General features: G+C 38.6%; 1 protein-coding gene across 1 annotated transcript in view; it reads left to right on the top strand.

Annotated features, from left to right (window-relative positions):
- Positions 1 to 5,615, top strand: part of CHRDL1 (chordin like 1) — a 31,501-nt gene extending 25,886 nt beyond the window's left edge. The window contains exons 8-11 of the mRNA XM_062502961.1: positions 1,044 to 1,238; positions 2,928 to 3,095; positions 4,169 to 4,258; positions 5,485 to 5,615. Coding sequence (XP_062358945.1) covers positions 1,044 to 1,238; positions 2,928 to 3,095; positions 4,169 to 4,258; positions 5,485 to 5,615 — 584 coding nt within the window. The remainder of the gene's footprint in view (positions 1 to 1,043; positions 1,239 to 2,927; positions 3,096 to 4,168; positions 4,259 to 5,484) is intronic.
- Positions 5,616 to 19,116: the final 13,501 nt, after the last annotated feature.

Genomic DNA, 19,116 nt, shown 5'->3' with positions numbered 1-19,116 from the left:
GGAAATATTTACAATATATCCCAGCTTCACTTTTGTTGCTTTTACAAATCAGACAGTGCCCTTTCTTTCACTTTGTTAGGATTAGTTTGCATTTTTCTTTGTGCTTATATAAAAGAAAGAAGTAGGATTTATAGGACAAATGGAAACATGGTATAATGTGATTTAATTCCCATCAACTGCTGGGTGACCCAAAGTAGCTTCTAGCAGGCATGGATTTTTCCACTCTCTTTGTGTTAGCTGTATTTCTCTCTGACTCCCAGGGGCTCTGATGAATAAATATTCTGAAGTTCTTAGAAGCTTTTGGAATGCTGTTTCAGTCCCATATGCATCTTTTCCTGTTTTCTTGTGATTCCAAAAGCCAGATGAGTTTATATACCTATCAGCACGTACATTTCCACAAAGGAATTAAACTTCATTTTGCAAGTATTCTGTGTTTTTTTTCTGTGTGCTATGTAGCAGAATTCTCATGTACAAGCAATAAAAGGGCCAGGTATCACTAATCCATCCAGTTGATGGCATTGCTCTCACTGCAAGGCTGTGTTCAGCAAATGGCTGGAGCTGTGCAGATGACTCAGTCACAAATGACACCAACCCATCATCTGCAAATTCAATTCAAATGCAGCCAAAGCCACTGTAGCAGGCTGTGTCCTGTGTGTGGACTGAGAATACGAGTGGAAGGGAGTGGGTTTTTTAAGCTGGTTAATGCAGAACTGAAATGCATGAACTGAGGGGGAGCTATGCAGACACTTGACTCAGATACCTTCAGTTTTCCTCAAAACATAATGGACATCAGCATCAGCAGAGTTGGCAATCAAGGAAAAACTGCTCAGGAAAGGGTGACCACAGGCTCAGACTCATTTTAAGTAAAGGAACTACAAGTTAAAATTAACAAGCAGAGAGATGGGACTTAGATGCTAACAGATGATGTACGGAGACACTACATTAAACAACTGTGCATGAATCAAATAAATATTTATAGATAGGTGGCCAGTGAACGTACGTTTTCCAGTTTTACCTTTTCTTCTTTTTCTTTTCTTCTGTAGTTTGTGTTTCAAATGGCAAAACATACTCACATGGTGAATCTTGGCATCCCAATCTCCGAGCCTTTGGAATCGTAGAGTGCGTGTTGTGCACCTGCAACATCACCAAACAAGAATGTAAGAAAATTCACTGTCCAGAACAATATCCCTGCAAATACCCTCAGAAAGTAGAAGGAAAATGCTGTAAAGTCTGTCCAGGTAAAACAAAGTTGATCACAGACCACCTTTTTGCTGTGCATGTTAAAGGGCTTGGTTCAAGCCTCCTGATCACAAGCTCTGATGTGAACAGCAGCAGCTGTGCCATGTTCCAGTGTGTGTGTGCAGAGACCTCGGTGCCTGGCCACCTCTCTTCTTGCTGCTGCTCCTCACAGGACACATGCTGCTGGCACATGAGCAGTCACTGCCTTTCTCTCTGCTGTTCACACAACTTCCTGATGCTCATTTCCAAAGAGTATTACAGAAATGTGTACAAAAAGTTCATTACTGCCAAAAGACTCCCATCCTTCCCCCACCACAGAACCTTCAAATCGTTTTCTAGCTTGTAAAATCCACATGACGATCACATAATTTCTGCTTTTCAAAAAGTACCAGAAAGATTAAAAACTCTGATTGGTGTCAGTTACATAACTTAATCCTTACAATAAACACTGACTTATTACTGTGTAATAAGCACAGATTTAACATTGTGTCTATGCTGCACTAATGACAAAACTTACATAGATATTACTAAAATAAATGCTTACAGCTAGTGAAAAATCTCTTAAAAGGAGTCTGCTGATGGTTTAACAAATGAAAAGCCATGTTTCATGTATTACAAAAGGTAAAGGACTGTCCAGTTCCCTTATGTGCCTTTAAACAGTTCCCTTATGTACCCATTTGTGTGTTTGTTTGGTGATGCACTGGGCAAGAATGCTCTGAGGAAATGAGTTGCTCTGCCATACATAGAAACATTCATAAAATGCACACTTCCCATCTTCTCCTGCTAGTCCTGCTTACTGGGAAAAAAACCACGATGCAGTGGCAGTAGGCAGGCAGGAGGTGTGTATCTAGGTCTTCTAGATACTTGTGAAGCAGAGATTCACATCTTTTTTTTCATTGGAAGTACAGCCAAAAAAGCCTGGCTAACAGGCTTCAATAGAAAAAAAATAATGGCAAAAAGAAGGTTACTGCCATGTTTTTTTGAGATCCTATGTGCCCATTTTTAAGAAAGCTGAACCTTTTCCTGCAGTTTATCTTGTATATCTGGAGATGTATTAATTATTCAGTGTTTCCAAAAATCAGTGGTCTGATCCTCCAAGCTGCATCATCTCTCCTATACTCCTGTCCAACTTCCAATTGCAAACAGAATAATTACAGTTTCTACTTATGCTCTGCAACTTTACCAGGTGGGCAAGAGTTAATGTGCACTGTGGCTGGCTCAGGCTTCCACTCACCACACGGCTGCTGCAGAGCAAAATGCAAACCTCATAGATTCTTTTCCTCAGAAAAACATTAATGCGGGTCTCTTCACTCTAACCAACCACCAACTTTCATTTAGTTCTTTTATTACCCTGAGATTTCTAACATAATTTCAAATATACTTGAAACATAGACAAGAGGTTCAAAACTTGTGAGGAGTCTCCCAGACCACATTGTTGTACACAGCTTATTTCCTTAGGAAACTGGATTACAAGTATAAATACTGTCTTGCCACCATGGACAGGCTACCAGAACCTGGAAGAACACTGTGAAGTGTCTGTGTTAACAGCTGGAGATGGATTTGTGTGGCCATACAAATGAACATTCTACTTTCAAACTAACCCTTCTTGACTATTGATGCCAAGTAAATTCTGCAAGACTTGATTATAGCTGTAGTATGTGTTCTGTCCTTTTCGTTTTTTCAAATAGAAGATGTGCCAAGTCAAACCTTTGACAACAAAGATTACTCCTGTGGCAAAGAGACATTTCCTGTCTATGAATCCATTTTCACAGAGGAAGGAGAAACCATCAGGAAAATTGCAATAGAGACTGAAAAGCCACCTCAAATAGAAATACATGTGTGGACAATTAGAAAAGGTGAGTTGAACAAGTTCTTTCTTTTAACAGTGTATCATCTTCCATTAAAATCCCAGGACAGTGTACAGGTCCAAGCATTTTGACACTGCTGTTCTTTCAGCTCGTTAGGGTATCACTATTATAGCCACTGCCAACATACACGATTTTTTCTGTACAAAACTCATTAGAAACACACAAAGCTGTAGTTCTGCTAACTCCTACCTTTCATTGGGAGCAAAAGCACAATGAAAAATAGATTTTCAGTATTACTCTGTGTAATTGATTGGAGCTAAATGGTTAGTAGGGTTTGAACCACGTGCCTGGAGGCACTTATTTAAGATGGACCAAAAAGCTTTCCATTGAAATTGGTCTGCCCTGTCTGCCACAGCGATGGTACACCCATGATGATATGGGTAAAATGGTATTAAGGATTGAAACAATGTCTTTTACTAGACTAATGGTAAAATTAGAACAAAATAGAGAAGCATTCAGAAGCCCAAGCTTTGCTACAAATAGTGAAGTTTCAGTGTGATAAAAATCATCTCTATCTACTTTAGGCAAAAAGAATATGATCCTCATAGGAAACCCTCATACAGTACACCCTTGTGCATGGAAATGATACATGTCTGGATGCTTTAAAGGAGACTGCCAAGGCCAAAGTGGGAGCAGAAAAGAAATCACAGAGCATTGGGTGGTTCACAACTATGCTGTGTGTTAAAAAGCCACAAAGCCTTTTAATGATTTGACAGTCCTGTTGCCTGCTGGCTCAAAAGGGTATCTGACTGCAAAATGATGCTGTTTTTCTCTGAGACACTGTAACTTTTGGCTTCTGTTGTAATCTCACATTTATTCATAATAAGGAAGGATTCAGCTAATTTGGGAAAGAATTGGCTAATTCTCACACCCCTCACAAACTTGCTGAAATCCCAGTTTCACAGGAGGATTTACAGGGGAATGGAAAAAAACAAAGGCCTGGAGTTACAGAATTAAAAAAAGAATAGACTTAAAATTTTACAAAAAGGCAGGACAGCACTCCAGGTTTAGAATAATGGGCACATTTCCAGTAACATGCACTTCTCATTTCTTTGCTGAAGGGATTCTGCGTCACCTCTATATTGAAAAATTGTCCAAGAGAGAATTTGAAGGACTTCCTTACTTCAAGCTGATAACAAGGACAACCCTTAGTAAGTAAAATTCTGACTTATTGAGGTTTCTACTCTCCATATAATCATAGCCACAAAAAACATTCTTTGTTATTCAGCCCAGTCAAATGGATGTACTGAATTTTCCTCTAGTGTATGATCACAATATTTGATAGTTCAGATTTAAGTAATCAAAATATAGCAACTTAAAATATAGATACATATAACAGTAGTTCTGTACATGCTGTCTTAGCCTCTTGTGTTTTGATAAAGTACAATATAGGATCTTTTCTACCCATGCTAGCATAAATCTGAAATATGGCTAATGTCAGCACAGCTGCAGAATTTGGATTTATTTATGTAACCTGTCAAGTTACCCTAGTGTTTTAGAAAGTAATTTAGAAGGGAAAAAATTAAGATATTTTTAAAGGGGTTCTACATACACTTATGTTGTATTTGAAAGACTACTTTCCTACATTCTTAAAAACATCTTCATTGTTAAAATGTGTTTTATGAAAGGATATGTACTTCTTTTATCACTGTTGATTCAGATTGGTTTTTGTATTTTGTCCAGTTTGGGATTGTGACAGTAGTTAGCAATTACTAATTCAGATAATTTGCTAACTGAATTAAGATATATTTTTAATCCCTAGTTCTTTTGTATTACAATTTTTTCTATGATTTTTTTTTCTAGTTAAAAGTCTTTTTCCCAGAAATAATATACTCTTAATTGTTACAGACCTACTGAGATACAGATTGTTTTCATATAAAAGATTCCCTAATAAAAGCTTGTCATTGTTATCTGTAATGTAATATTCTGGTTACCAGGACAGCATGCATTTCTATTAACACTACCACAAATGTGTAGAAATATTAATTTCCATCACACTTTGTATTATGCACAGATAGGAGGAGTTCATTATGCACATGAACCATTTAGCTGTGTTGCTTCCCAGCTTTTAAATACTTTGGTTTACCAGGGTATCCAGTGTCATAAAATGGTTGAATAAATAGAGCCAACTTACAGGACTACTTAATTAAAGAAAATAGTAATATTCTGATCCATATTTATTTTTTTTAACAAAGTTGTTTTGCCTGGAATATGTTACATGGTTGCAAGATGCTTTGAATATTTTCCATGGGAGGACTGGACATTCCCTCTTTGACAATTGTGAATCAGTTGGTTTGCATAGTGCTTGTAAATGTCTTCAAAGTCCCTGTGCCCTTTTCTAAGTCAATATCTGTCTCCTTTGTGTTTTTGTTTTCAGGCCAGTGGAAAATATTTAGTGAGGGAGAAGCTCAGATCAACCAAATGTGTGAAAGCAGAGTGTGCAGGACTGAGCTCGAGGATTTGGTAAAGGTTTTGTACCTTGAAAAGTCTGAAAAGGTTCACTGTTAAGGGAGACAGCACTGGAGGGAAAAACACAAGAAAACTTATGAAAACTTGGATCTGCAGCTGGACTGCAGGCTTATTTTGCTTGAGTCAACAGTTGCCCTAATACCCCAAAACTATAATGCAGTAATTATTCACATCATGCACAGCAAATTTACTGCTTTATGTGTAGTGGTCTGTGTCAACCATTCAAATATCTCCTCCAAGACTAGAAGGCTGTGTTTTACTGGTGGCTTAAGGAGAAAGAAAGACTGCTTTCCTAGAGTTTCATCTCTCTACAAGTTAAAAAGAGAAAACAGAATATTTTTACAATTATTATTTGGCAAGTTATTCAAACTAATGAAAAGAACAACTAATAAATGTACAGGAGCTATGGAGAACATTATATCCTGTCCTGAATTTATAGCATTTCTGGTGTGGAAGTGACTCATGGATTTCTTGTAGTAGTGGAGGAAAAATATGAGTGATACAATACTCATGTTGGAGACATAAAAACCAGATTTAAACCAACAGACTCCTTAGCAGCCTGCCTTTGGGATGATGTCTTCTAGCTGAGCAAAACAAAGTCCATAAACTGAACAGCAGGTGTTAGTGGTAATCACTATATTTTTGTAGCAATTGGAGCAAATGTTCGCTTTTAAGTGGTTTTCACTGTTTCCTCCACCCATTTCTCTAAAAGTGTTAGCTCCCTATCATAACCCTAATAACTTCATTCTTATGGGCCCTGTTTACACATGCTCTTGGCTGGCAAACCACCTTCTAACTGACATGGCAGAAGGCAGAGAAGTACTTGCAGTATTTTCAAAACAGCTAAAGCACTAAAACTTGCGATTTATTAATAATGCCTTAAAAGCTGTGACAGAACTTAATTTTTTGTTCTGATTTGTTACAAACATAATCTGGATATTTCTGAGGGTGACTTCTCAGTGGTCGTGTTTCAAGGACAGCTCCCTCCCCTGACAAACACCAAACAGCTATAGGCTTGTAGAGCACAAGAAGCAACTGCTTGTTGTGGCAACTGTTATCTTTGGGGAAAAAAATCAAATCTGAGAGATTCTGTTAAATTTAGTATAGCATGTCTACAGTGTGTTTAAGAGAGATGACTTTCCTCTCCAGAGTAATTGTAACAATTTGAAAACTGTTTTCACCAAAATCCTGCACTGCCTCGTGGCTACAATGTTGGATTAAGTCCCAAGATGAAAGTGACTCTGCCTGCTTTTGCTCCCATTTTCTCCTCCACAAGCAGAAGAAATAGTGCTGTTTAAACACATGCTAGGAAACAAGGCTTTATGGAAATGGCCTGAGCCTGGGGCTGGGCTTCACAGGGAGTGAAATCAACAGTGACAGCAAGGATTTTGAGGTTTGTCATTCTTCCAGTGACAGCACTCAAGGGTGACCACATTCCTAAAGGGGTGAAGTTATGGGAGAGGTTGGTACTGAATGCTAAAAGCCTATTCAGGCAGAGCTTCACCATGGTAAGGGGATCCTTGGCTAGGGCAGCAGACCCTGGCAGTCTCCATCAGCAGCACAGCACCAGGTTTCTCCATGGCACCCAGCACCTGAGCCTCAGGAGGAGCAAGGTGCTGGGCTTCTCAACAAACAGAAGCAGTGAGGAGAACAGACATGAAGGTGAAGGAAAGGCTGAAGGGAACTAAGGGAACTGGGAGAAAACATACAGGGTGATCTCAGGACCACCCTGCTGTCCCTAGGCGTGGACAGAGAGCAGGTAAGATTCGGGTTTACAGGCTATTTGGAAGTGCAGCAAGTTGAAATGCAGGAACACCTGGCTAAGGGAAATCCTCTATCACTGTTCATTTAAAGGAGAACTAAATGAACTGTCCCACCACCTTTCCAGGGGGCTTCCATAAGTCCTGTCCTGGTGGGGGACAGGGTAGTAGCATATCTAAACAAAGGCCCTAAGACTTCACTGCACCAGAGCTGCAGTGTAACTGTAGAAGAAGCAGTTTGGCATAAGAAGCACTGATTGCACGTGGCATCTACTGGGTTGAAATGTGCTGCAGGACTGTAAAATTTTATTATAAATCTTTAGGAAGAGGTTCTGAGGAACTGTAGTGTTCTGGTGAGAAGACCAGCAGTTGATTTCTCACCTAACAGGCATTGTCTGTTTGTAGCAGTAGCTGGTGGAGAAAGACTTAGTGGAAAGTGTACAGTGTTTGTTTTTTTACAAGGAAGGCAACCTGCTTTTTGGATTTGTGACAGGACTGGTGGAATCCAGACTGTGTATTTATTTTATAATAAACACTTCTTAAGAAAAGCAAAAAGCAATCGTAAGCATTATTTAGTAAAATGCAGTGTTGCATTTTTCCGGTTTCTGGTCACTAAAGTCAACAAAATACAAGTGTCATGTTTTGCATTCTCTTCATGAGATGTATGTCTGTTACAGTACTTATTTATGTACTTGTTGTATCACTTTGGCCTGGTTTGATAAATTAATAAACTCTGAAGTTGATAATAAAACAAGACGGTTTGCATAGGGTGCTGTTTGTTCAAGATGCTTGGTTTCAGCTCCCTGTTTGCAGTCCTGCTGCTGCCACCTCAGACAAAGTCTGAAGCCATGTGCCCATCTGGGTGCAGTGCATGACTGCCTGCTGTGAAATAGATACTGAGATATGGAAAAGTCAGACTAGAAAATACCCAATTTAATTCAGCTTTCACCTACCCAGCAAGATTAATTTTGAAAATCAAAGCATTGACATCCATATATGGAAACCAACTTAAGAAATCAAGCATTGCCAACTGAGAGAACAGTATAGGACTTACTGCTTTCTGGGCAATACATACTCTAAAGCTCAAAATAATTGGGGAAATGCTGATGGAATCAATCTGTGCTAATGCCTAAAAATGAGATTGTTTTCAGAAACATAAGGAAAAAAATGCAATTCACACATGGCTAACAGTGTAACTAAAATGGGTAATATCAACCTTGGCAAACATGAGTGCTCAAAGTAAATCACTTCGATTCAGTAAATACATCAAATCTGAAATCCAGAATATCTCCGGAAATTTCTAATGAAATTTATTTCTGTTACTTCATCACACCCTGTATATTCATTTTGGCCATCTTTTAATTTTAGCAAGAAATCTGCTAGGAGAATCCTTTCCATGAGAACACACTCTAGGCACATGCGCCTGCTCTGGTCTCCTGTCGGGGGCATTCACCTTCCTACTAGCTAAAGATTGAAAGTCATTAACAGTCAGGGTTGCACAGCTGCATCCCCACTGATTGTATTCTCTTGATTTCATAAGATCCAAATGCTTTTTAGCAGCACACTAAATTTTATTTCTCACTTCACTCCGATCCCTTTCTCACGTAACAGGGATCATCTCTGGCTCCACGTGACTCCACAGGTCAGGAGGGGATGAGTGTGGAGAGTCCTATTCACTGTTATGTCAGCCTAACAAACACACTCCTCTTCCTACACTCTTCATTTAAAAAAGGTCAAAGCATTTCACAATTCAGATGATGACTCCTTCCAAAATAATTGATAGCACATGAAGCATTTGCGTAATGTTGGTGTGCTCTATTGTGTTATCCATCTAAGATAAAAGCCAAGATTTTGGTGATTTATTGAGGGAGGGGTGAAAATTGACAAAGTTAATCCTTATTTCCATTTATTGCTTTTGTTTGAGGTTTAAAAAATGGCTTCATCTTTTGATCTGAGGTTTTGGACTGTTTTACTTTTTGGATAAAGTATGTCTGCAGCTACATGAGTATGTGAGTATGAACCCACAACCCTCCCTTCTCACATAACACCAATCCAACCGTGAGCAAGAATGCAAAGCATTCAAAGCAAAAACAAATAATTGATCTTAACTCTGCAAAACAGTTTTTTATGTAGAAACACTGGATGATAGTTCATTCAGTAAATGCAGTGAGCCTGATTACACTATTACTTAAAGTAAAAACTCCCTATCTGTCCTCAAGTGACCTCAGCTCAAGAGACAAAGACAAGTACTTAACACTAAGCATAATGTAGCTACATACTACAAATAGCACTCATAGTGAGTTACCTTTCCACCAAGATCAAATCTATCTCCTACAGACTTACATTCCTCTTTCTCTCTACTTTGTTTCAGGATCACACCACCACAAAATCGGCTGTGTTAAGGCCACAATAAATTAAAACTCTATTCTATTCCCACTGATGGAAACAGCAAAAATGCCAATCTCTTTTAAAAGGGGTCATACTGATACATACTGTGCTGGCATTAAACCTACTGTAGCATGCTCTAGAAATTCACATGTACCAAAGGTATATTTTATACTTTTCACAGATCTCCAGTCACTTCATGTTCCCTAGACAGAACGGTTGCTCTAGCCTGGTTCTCCTTAGCTCAGTTCTCTCATCTGCCAACAGCTAGGATGGGACAATGAATTTGAGTTCTAACTATAGAGGTATAAATAGAAGTCTAGTGATGCTTAAGGTTTATGTACTGGAGTATTTTTGTTCCACATCTCTAAAAGGGAAGAGCCAGACTTTCCAGTTAATACATCAAGCTTGACATTAACATGGCACTTACCTTCATTTCCTGTAGTAAAGTGTTGGGCAGCGTGGCCAGCTTTTATGCTGTTAAATACACAATTTGTGGTAGCTGCAGTTCAATAGATACTGAAATAGTTTCTACACTTTCTTAGTGTACTTAGGGTGGAATGGGAAGTGTTGTAGAAGCATCAAACAGAAGAAGTGAGCTCTTGGGCCAGCTTTTTCCTTAGTGAAATAAAAAGACATTATGTATAAGTATTTACAGTTATGGCTGCATAGCTATCCATAACCTAATAGACAACAGTCACCAACTAATCTTCACAAAGGTCTTCCTAGAAAAAGGAAGATTAGATTCTAAATGTGGTTATTTAGTTAACAACAACAAAAAAATATTCTTAGAGACATACTTGAGTATACTACTCCAAGTGATTATATGTTCCAGAAAGCTGAATTTTCATACATGAGATCATGTTTTAAATTCTGTGCTATTAGAAAATACTTCCTTGCTTTGAGTGCCATATTATAAATCCACATAAGCTAAGTCTCACAAAATCTTTGGGTTCAGATCTAGCCAGGCAGTGGCATCCTTTCAAAACTGATCCAATGACAACATTAAAAAGCATTAGAGGAAGTTTACAGTCAGAACTGATTATCCACTAAGTTTAACTTTACCATTTATATTAATGCAAACCAGGTGTAAAATTATGCAACCAAATCCTACCAGTAGCCCTTCTCACTCACTTCACACTATGTAAATTATGATAACAAAGTCAAAATTTTTAAAAAAGGGAAAAAAAGAAAAAAAGAGTGATTTTGAGCTTCAGAAAATTTGTCAGAATTCTGGAAATTAAATTTCTGCTGCTGTTTTGTTTGAAAGAGTTTATAAATTATGGATTTTTTTCATGAACAAAACTTTAAAAAAGCATTTTTTTATTAATTTGGCCTGCAGTCTCTATTATTATGCAATCATAAGCAACTGAAATATTCTATTAATAATAATGATCAAAGCCCACAGAAACTTAAGAACTTACACCAGATTTTCCCACCCTGATTTTTCTTCTTACTTCAAAGTCAGACATCTTCTGGAGACCTTTGCACTGATGAGTCCCTGCTGAAGAGACTATGCTCTTCCCATGACATCAGTGTATAACAAGCTCCCAATGTCTTTATAGTCTGCATGTGTTGGGAATTATTTATCCCATCTAAACGATGTCCATGATGAGATCACTCTTATTTAGACAAAACTATCATAACCACTGTGCTCATGATGATTGCAGCTCACATTAATACACTGAGTGTCTAGGAAAATAGACTTTTCAATGAAGAAGTTAAGCAAACCCTAGAGAAACTGAGGAGCAGAGAAACACTTGACAGCTGCAAAACTCCATTTGAATACTGAACATTGCAAACTGCAGGGTTTTTTCCTGACCTCCCTATCAAGTAGTGCATTTCTTAAGAGACTTTTTTTTTTTTTTGCTATGATTAAAATATTGAATGGAGCTTCTGCTATAACAGTACCTCTAGAATAAAGCTCCAGCAAAATCTATCTACTGGAAAACTTTTGAAGCCAAGACTACACTAACAGGCAAATGGGGTTTCCAGTTCTTAGATTACATAGCTTAAATATAGCAGAAACTCACTGCCTGCCACTGTTCCTTTAAAATACATTTATCCATAAATCTACGTAATAGTCCCTGAAGGTGTTTGTGAAATTCAATAGTAAAAGATACATCAAGTAGGATTTCAAAGGAAATTATACAAAATCTGTGCAAATCAGTCTATTTGCAGATTAGAGGGACATTTGACCCAACAGAGGAAGGAGCACTTCAATCTGGACAGAAGGCACAACAAAATTAGGAAAAAATATAACATTGTCTGTTATAAGTGTAAGGAGAAAGGCTTTTCTCATCTTCTCATTCTCATTTTAAATTGCAGTTTTCAGAGACATTGCAAATCATTAATTGCTTCTCCTGCTAAACAACTTGTGAAATCTTAATAGATTTCCAAACAGAGGTTCCCAGGGGACTGCTTAGTCCAGAGGATTAGAGTAGAGTAGAGTAGAGCAGTTGTCACTTTGAGTTCTAGTTCAGGGCAGTGGGCTGAACCCAGATGACTAACTTTTATTTCCATCTCAGAAATCACTTTCAAAGACCTTGCTTGTAAAAAAAGATTGCTGTGATCTAGTACCTGAAAAGTAGTCAAGGTGACCCCAGGATCTCTTTTGGGGCTGCTCCCATCAGCACTAAAGCCACTGCTACTGTTCTACAATATGTTGCCTAACATATATTAAGAAAAAAAAAATAGTCAAAAACTATAGACTGCTCCCTGGCATCAAAATGACCTGATTTCTATCAGGTGTGACCTCTCTATCAGCTTTCCTCCAGTCCTAGAGCTAGGGACAGCTATTCCACTGTGAAAAAATTCTGGTAAAACAAGGTTTTGTGACCCAAAAAAGCAGAAGAGCCAAAATCTGCTTCCTAAGAACTTTTGATGACCTTGCTTGGAGAAACTCTGTAAAATTCCATTTCTCCTGCCCGGGAAATCACAAAGGATCCTGGCCCATTTCTAAAAGAGCTTGTGAAAAGTCAGTCTGCCCCTGCCAACAGCAGTAACTGTTATTGCCAGTAATTGCCATCTGAGAGAGAATCCCAAAACAAAGTTGGCAATTAGGCTTAGGATAGCTCAGAATGATGTAATATTTGACAATAAGCTTTTGACTTAAAAAACAGGTAGTCCAATAAGTTGAAAGTGCATTCAAATAAAATATGTTCTAGATCAAAGGATTTTTCTTTCTGACAAACTTTCAGGTGCCTCATAAACTCTTCAATTTGAAGATTTCACTGCTGCATAAGAGATGCCAAACTTGGGGAGGAAATGAGAAAATTTGACATAACCCCTTCAAAATGAACTTTTAAGTAAGTTAAAACAGATTTTGTGCTCTTTTTTTTTCACCTTTAATTCTGCCCTGTAAGCTAACTACATTGGATATGCTTAGATCCTTTTTCTCCATTATAAAATCTCATTAACTCCTCACGAGAAACACATCATCTTCCACTATCCTAATATAACTTATTTTTCAAAAATAATAAATAAAATAGGGCAAAACCAAGCTTAAGGCAGTGATAGAACTCCTTTATGAAGTGAATAGGTGCTGTCTGTGCCAATACTGTTTTATCACAGCCTAACATTTTAATTATGTATATAGCTAAGGATTTGCTTGCATTGGTTGAATTATTCTGCATGATAATATGAACAAAGGGCCTCTGTTAAAGTAATCAACAAGAATTTTAGCTGGCTGAGTTTCCTCAAATGTTCCAAGAGCAATGAAAGATGTGATCATTAAGCATTTGCTGCCCCTGAGAGCTATTTTAAACCTGTTCCCTTTATATCACAGCTGGCCTCAAATTCTTTTTATCCGAAAGCCCTAGAAAGACAGAACAAAAGAATGTTTCTCATTTGGAGTAAGCTGTCTGTGTCATCTGTGTGATGTTCACTAGCAGGAGATGTCTGTCTTAATGAGCTTTTGGCCAGGAACAGCACTGCCACTTTCTAACTTTTGTTCAGTTCACAGGGCTCCTGATGCAGGGCACACTGGATGTGTCAGAATTGTAAATGAGCCCCAGAAGTGCACATTGCCCAAGGATCCCACAGGAACAATTAAGCAATAGTCTCTCCTCTCGGGGGTCTCTCCTGCTAGATAACTGACCCCCAGATAATTGACCCCAACAGGAGCTATGCAGAGAACCCACGCTGAAAGTAAGGACACAGAACAGAAGTGAAGGTTCATTATCTTTCAATGAAAAGGAAGCTAGCCCCAGTGGGAACTGGGTTTTAAAGGACCAAAGGGTTAAAGTTTCCACCTTTTGAAGGATTTATCATTAATTTCTCCTTTGCCCAACAGAAGCTGACTGTTTTGAAATACACCCTATTTTAGTGGTGTATTTTAGTGGGTCCCAGGAATCAGATAAGTGGTAGACAAGTAAACACTCTGAGCCTGCCCACAAATATGGATAAAGAGAGTCCAAGAATCCCAGAAAGTTGTATAGAGTAAGACACAATAATAATAATAATAACATATCTTGGTTTAAAAGCTAAACACTCTGCAAATTAAAAAAGCTTTCCATGTAAAATCTGGAAGCACAGGAAGAAAAGCAACAGTCAGTGTATTACAACAGGACAGGATCTCTCTGGTACCCTGCAAGAGCTGAAGTCCAAGTACTTTCTGATCCTGCTTTCCTCTGTAAGTCTCCACCATCACATTGCCTACCACACAGAACCTGCTGTCACAGAGGTGACATGCTACAGGTGCACCTGTCCGTGCTGCATCTGAAAGAGTCAGCTCACCTGCCCCACTGAGATCAGGGATGGGGTGAAGAGAACTGCAAAAGTCATCCAGTACCACGGTGGGCACTTATGTAATTTTTATGTTGGCTTTTTATTCAAATATTCATTTTTTCAGTGAAATAGGAACCTTCTTATCAAAATATACCAAAATGTTTGCGATAAATCCACCAAGAAAGGCTTCAAGAAATTCTAAAAACCTGTAAACTTATGATATGAGAGGCAGATTTACTGGGGAGAATAGGGGGACTACTGTACTCGAAGGCAGCCCTGTGGAGTATATGTTTAATCCATGTGATTTAGCAGAAGCTGTAGCACTATAGAATCCCCATGTCACCACTACAACTAATTCAATCTCATGTTCACTATGGATGGATTTGATATTCCTCCTATTCAGTACAGATTACTCCTGAATATGTGTTCTTGTTTTGCACTCAGCCTGTTGTGCTGCCCAGTGGCCTCAGCCCCACACCATTCACCCCCTGGTTTTTCCCTGGGTTTATCATTTCTTCTTGCTTTTCAGTTCCTCTGCCCTTCAGACTGCAATGTGCATTCCTTCTCAAACATCTTATTTATGCAGTTGATCGTATCAGTGAAAAGGCAGTGGTGACGGATGGTCTTTTTGAATAAACTTGTGTCAAAAAGAATGAGCATAGCTGAAGGGAGGAAGTGTGGTGTTACACTGTGCAGTGGAGAGGCACCAGTTGCATAAGCCTGTTCTGCTGTTCAGGAAAGTGTCTCGAGGTGACAGTTATAGTGTTAACAAGTTACATCATTAAACAAGGTGATAATAAATATGCATTTTTCAATTCCCACTCATTAAAAAAGTCAAAGCCATTCCTGAGCTGACTATTCTCAGGATCTTACTTGCTTCATCTATATTCTAGACCAGTCCCTCAAGGTTTTCCCTTACCTAATCTGCATTTTTCCTCATTGTTTTCTCTTTCCACAAATTCAATTAGTTTTGGCCACCAGCTCAGAAATGCCAAAGGCTCTAGGAGAACAGTATGGGTTTTTTCTGTCATCTTATTGGCAAGGGCTGCTGTTAAAAAGCCTGAAAAATAAAAGCAGAAATAAAATGAGGCAAAATAATGACTGAAACTCCTACAATGCACCTGTGGTTTTAAAGAGCTTGTTGTTTGTGAATGGTTAGTGTACTTTCCTCAAATCTACCCCTTTGAGACATGAACATTCACTCGATAGGAGATGGTGAGAAGAAAGCAAAACTTTTATAGTTTTGCAGATTGCAAACATGAGGCAAGGCTCTGTAATGAAAAAGAAAAGGTAAAGAAACTACCACAAAGTCTTGTCTTGTGTCTTGGCTTGCACAGGTATGGTTGATTTACTTGGCAAATTCTTGAGCAGTTTCCTGTGCAGCACTTCATTGCTTGCTTTCATGAAAGCTTGGTCTTAGCTCCCATGTTTGGCATAGCTCCTCTGTGGCATGAACCTGATTTCCAAACATACTTCCCCCACCACAGCCATTAGAGTGGACTATGAAATAGTCACAACCACACAGCTGGTCACAACAAAAAAAACCCTATTCCTTAAACTGTTCACAAATGCCAGTACATATGGTATAGTAGTGGCATGATGCCTTGGGGAGAAAGGCAGACATCTGCCAGTCCTACCATAAGAGCTACACTGGGCCAAAGCCTAGCTTTCACAGCTCACATTTCACTATTGTTGAGCACATGATACCCAGCACATGCTGAAAAAAACCAAGGCATCTCAAACTTCATTATGGTCTCATTCCAAAAATGCAAATCCCAGACTCTATCTGGATCGCTGGATTTCATTTGGGGGGATCCAAAATTATCTATATAGCTCTGTAAACATGAGAACATCACCAAAAAATGCACAGAGATATTATTTTCTCATACCATCCATTTCTCTGGCTTGCAAATTTCAAAAAAATTTGTCTAATGGAAGAGTTCTCACACTGAAGTTATTTTTATGTAATTCACAATCATTTATTAATCCTGGCATCTGAAAATACAGCTCTGTATTAGATATGTTCTTAGATATCAGATACATACAGCTCTGTATTAGATATGTTATTAGTTTTTCATTCGGAACCAATTATAGAATTAATCACCTTTGATTTGGGAGGAAGAACAATCCCAGTTCTGTGTAGTGTGGATTTGCCTCAATACACAGCAAAAGTCAGCAAGAGAATCCCGAGGACAACAGCAGCAAATTCAAAACTGGTAAAAAAGAAAATCTCTTCTGCCAGCAGTCTTTGAAACCACTGTGGCAGGAGACCACACACAGGAGTCCAGAGTGTTAAAAATAGACCAGAAACTTATGTGAATAAGAAAATCAATATTTAAACCCCTAATCATTTTTGTAATGTGACAGCAAGAAAGTAGAAAATCTGAACTGATTTCTGGCAGTATGCACTGTTAGCATTCTGGCATCAATTTCCATACACAGATCTACCAAAATAGGAACAAATACCATTAAGAGTTTAAAAAAATAAACTTGCTTTCACTACAGATAATAACACTTCTCCCCACCCTGAAAAAACATCCTTTTATTTGTCAAGTCAGGAAAAAAGGTCAGGATAGTTTTCATAAAATTTGGACGATTTTCAGCCAGCTCCAATGACAAATGACAGCTGAGAGTCTTAAAACTCTTAAAGTGTAGGAGGGAGGGAGAGCTCTGCACTGAGGAATCCATGCTTTCCTGTATTTGCATTTCTGTAATATTTCTATTTTACATGTTTATAAAAGAATTTATACACGTAGATCTCCATTCCTTAATTTATGCCCGTTTTCAGGAAAGTTACACTTCTGTCTCTCCTGCCTGCCCTTCCAGTTCTCTCTTAATACCTCATCCATCTGTCCTAATTTCTGAAAAATCCCTAACTGTAGTTTTCTGACAATAAAAAAGAAAAAAAAAATGTTTTTGAGAAATATTACATTCATCCTACCTTTCTCCACTTAGTTCTCTTTTCTTACTGCACTGGTTTTGGCTGGGGTACAGTTAATTTTCTCCATTGTAGCTGGTATGAAGCTGTGGTTTGGATTTCTGCTGGAAACAATGTTGATAATTCAGGGATGTTTTCCTTATTGCTGAGCAGTGGTGAAACACAGTCAAAGCCTTTTCTGTTCCACACCAAGGGAGAGGCTGGGGGTGCACAAGGAGCTGGGAGGGGACAGGGCTGGGGCAGCTGACCCCAACTGATCCGAGGGATACCCCAGACCAAATGGTACCATATAAAATAGGGGGAAGAAGTAAGGTGGGGGAAGCTGCCTTCTTATGTGTAAGGCTTACGGCCTCTGGGCAGCAATGCCCTGCAAGAACCAATCACTAGGAAGCCAGCCATATACCAAAGTTTTGAACAGATCTCCCAGTGCAAAATCCAGCTTCTTCTGATGGAGTGTGTTGAGTAGCACAAGACAGAAGCATTGCCTGCCATGCATATACTCCAAGCAGGAGCCTTTCTGGCCAAATGGTTTTTTTTCAGAGTTGTTAGGATGGTGGCTACAGAGTTCACTTACTGACTGTTGGAGTAGCTGCTGCAGTTGAATCTAGTTGTGAGATTCTACCAACAGTTTCCTCCTGAGTGAGGAGAAGACCTCATCAAGCATGGTTAGATCCATTTCATCCCAGCATTAACAAAATACCAAAGCAGAGTAAGCCACAACAATGTTCACAGGGGTTTTGTCCTACACTTTCAAACCAGATTCTGGTTATGCAGATTCAGTCACCTGGCAGAAATCTGTTCTTGAAAAAAATTCATCTTTCTCTAGTATCTAAAACAAGACACCCAAAGAATAAATAAATAAATCTGCAGCATTTTAATATTCAACTTCCTATTTTCACTAGTAGCAGCTTTTGCAAGTATAATTTAATTATTCTGTTTCATCTGGTATTGCAGCTTATAAACTCCTTTGAGGATCCCAACCAAGAATTCATCAGCATGAAGGATATATGTTTGTAAGATTACAATCAAGTCAATCAAGGGAAGAAATTCAAAAGTTTTGCCACTAAAGGAGTCAAACATAAAAGCCTCCCTAGGGGGAGAGGGGGGGAAATAGAGGTTTATGTACCATGCCTGGCTTATGTTAAGAAAATTAAAACTCTTTTCATGACATAAAAGAACCAAAGTGTCACATCACTAAAACCAGTTTCCAGTACAGATGCCCTGTTTGGGACTGGTTTATGAGGGAAATAGAAATTTATAATGCATTTAAAGAAACACAACTGACAAAAACATAACTAAGGGATATATACAAGGCAGACAGCACAGAACATGAATTAAACAAGGACAATTTAAACACAATTTAGCAGCCGTCCACGTTGCTACAACGAAGAACACTTCTGTTTATATCAATGGCAAACTTCTTGCTTTTCTCAAAGGAAATGTCTGCAGAGCCAATTCTTCTAAGTATCTGCCTAACATAAGAGTTTAGTTTGCTCTTATTATTTCCCAGAATCTTTTCAGATAGGGTAGCAGTGCTTCAGAAAGGGAATCCAGACTGCTGCTGGGTGATGTGTGTCAATGAATGGAAAATGGGTTTGGGTTTGCATTTGCTGCTTTTTTTGGTTCTGTTGGATAAGGTAATTCTCCTCTTCCCTCCCACTTACTCAGCGATTTTGTTTTAAAAGTCCGCATATTTAAGGTGACACATATTCTAAATACATCATACAGA

Source organism: Cinclus cinclus, chromosome 15, assembly GCF_963662255.1.
Source record: "Cinclus cinclus chromosome 15, bCinCin1.1, whole genome shotgun sequence".
In the NCBI taxonomy this organism is placed as follows: Eukaryota; Metazoa; Chordata; class Aves; order Passeriformes; family Cinclidae; genus Cinclus; species Cinclus cinclus.
This window is presented reverse-complemented; position numbering and strand designations above follow the sequence as displayed.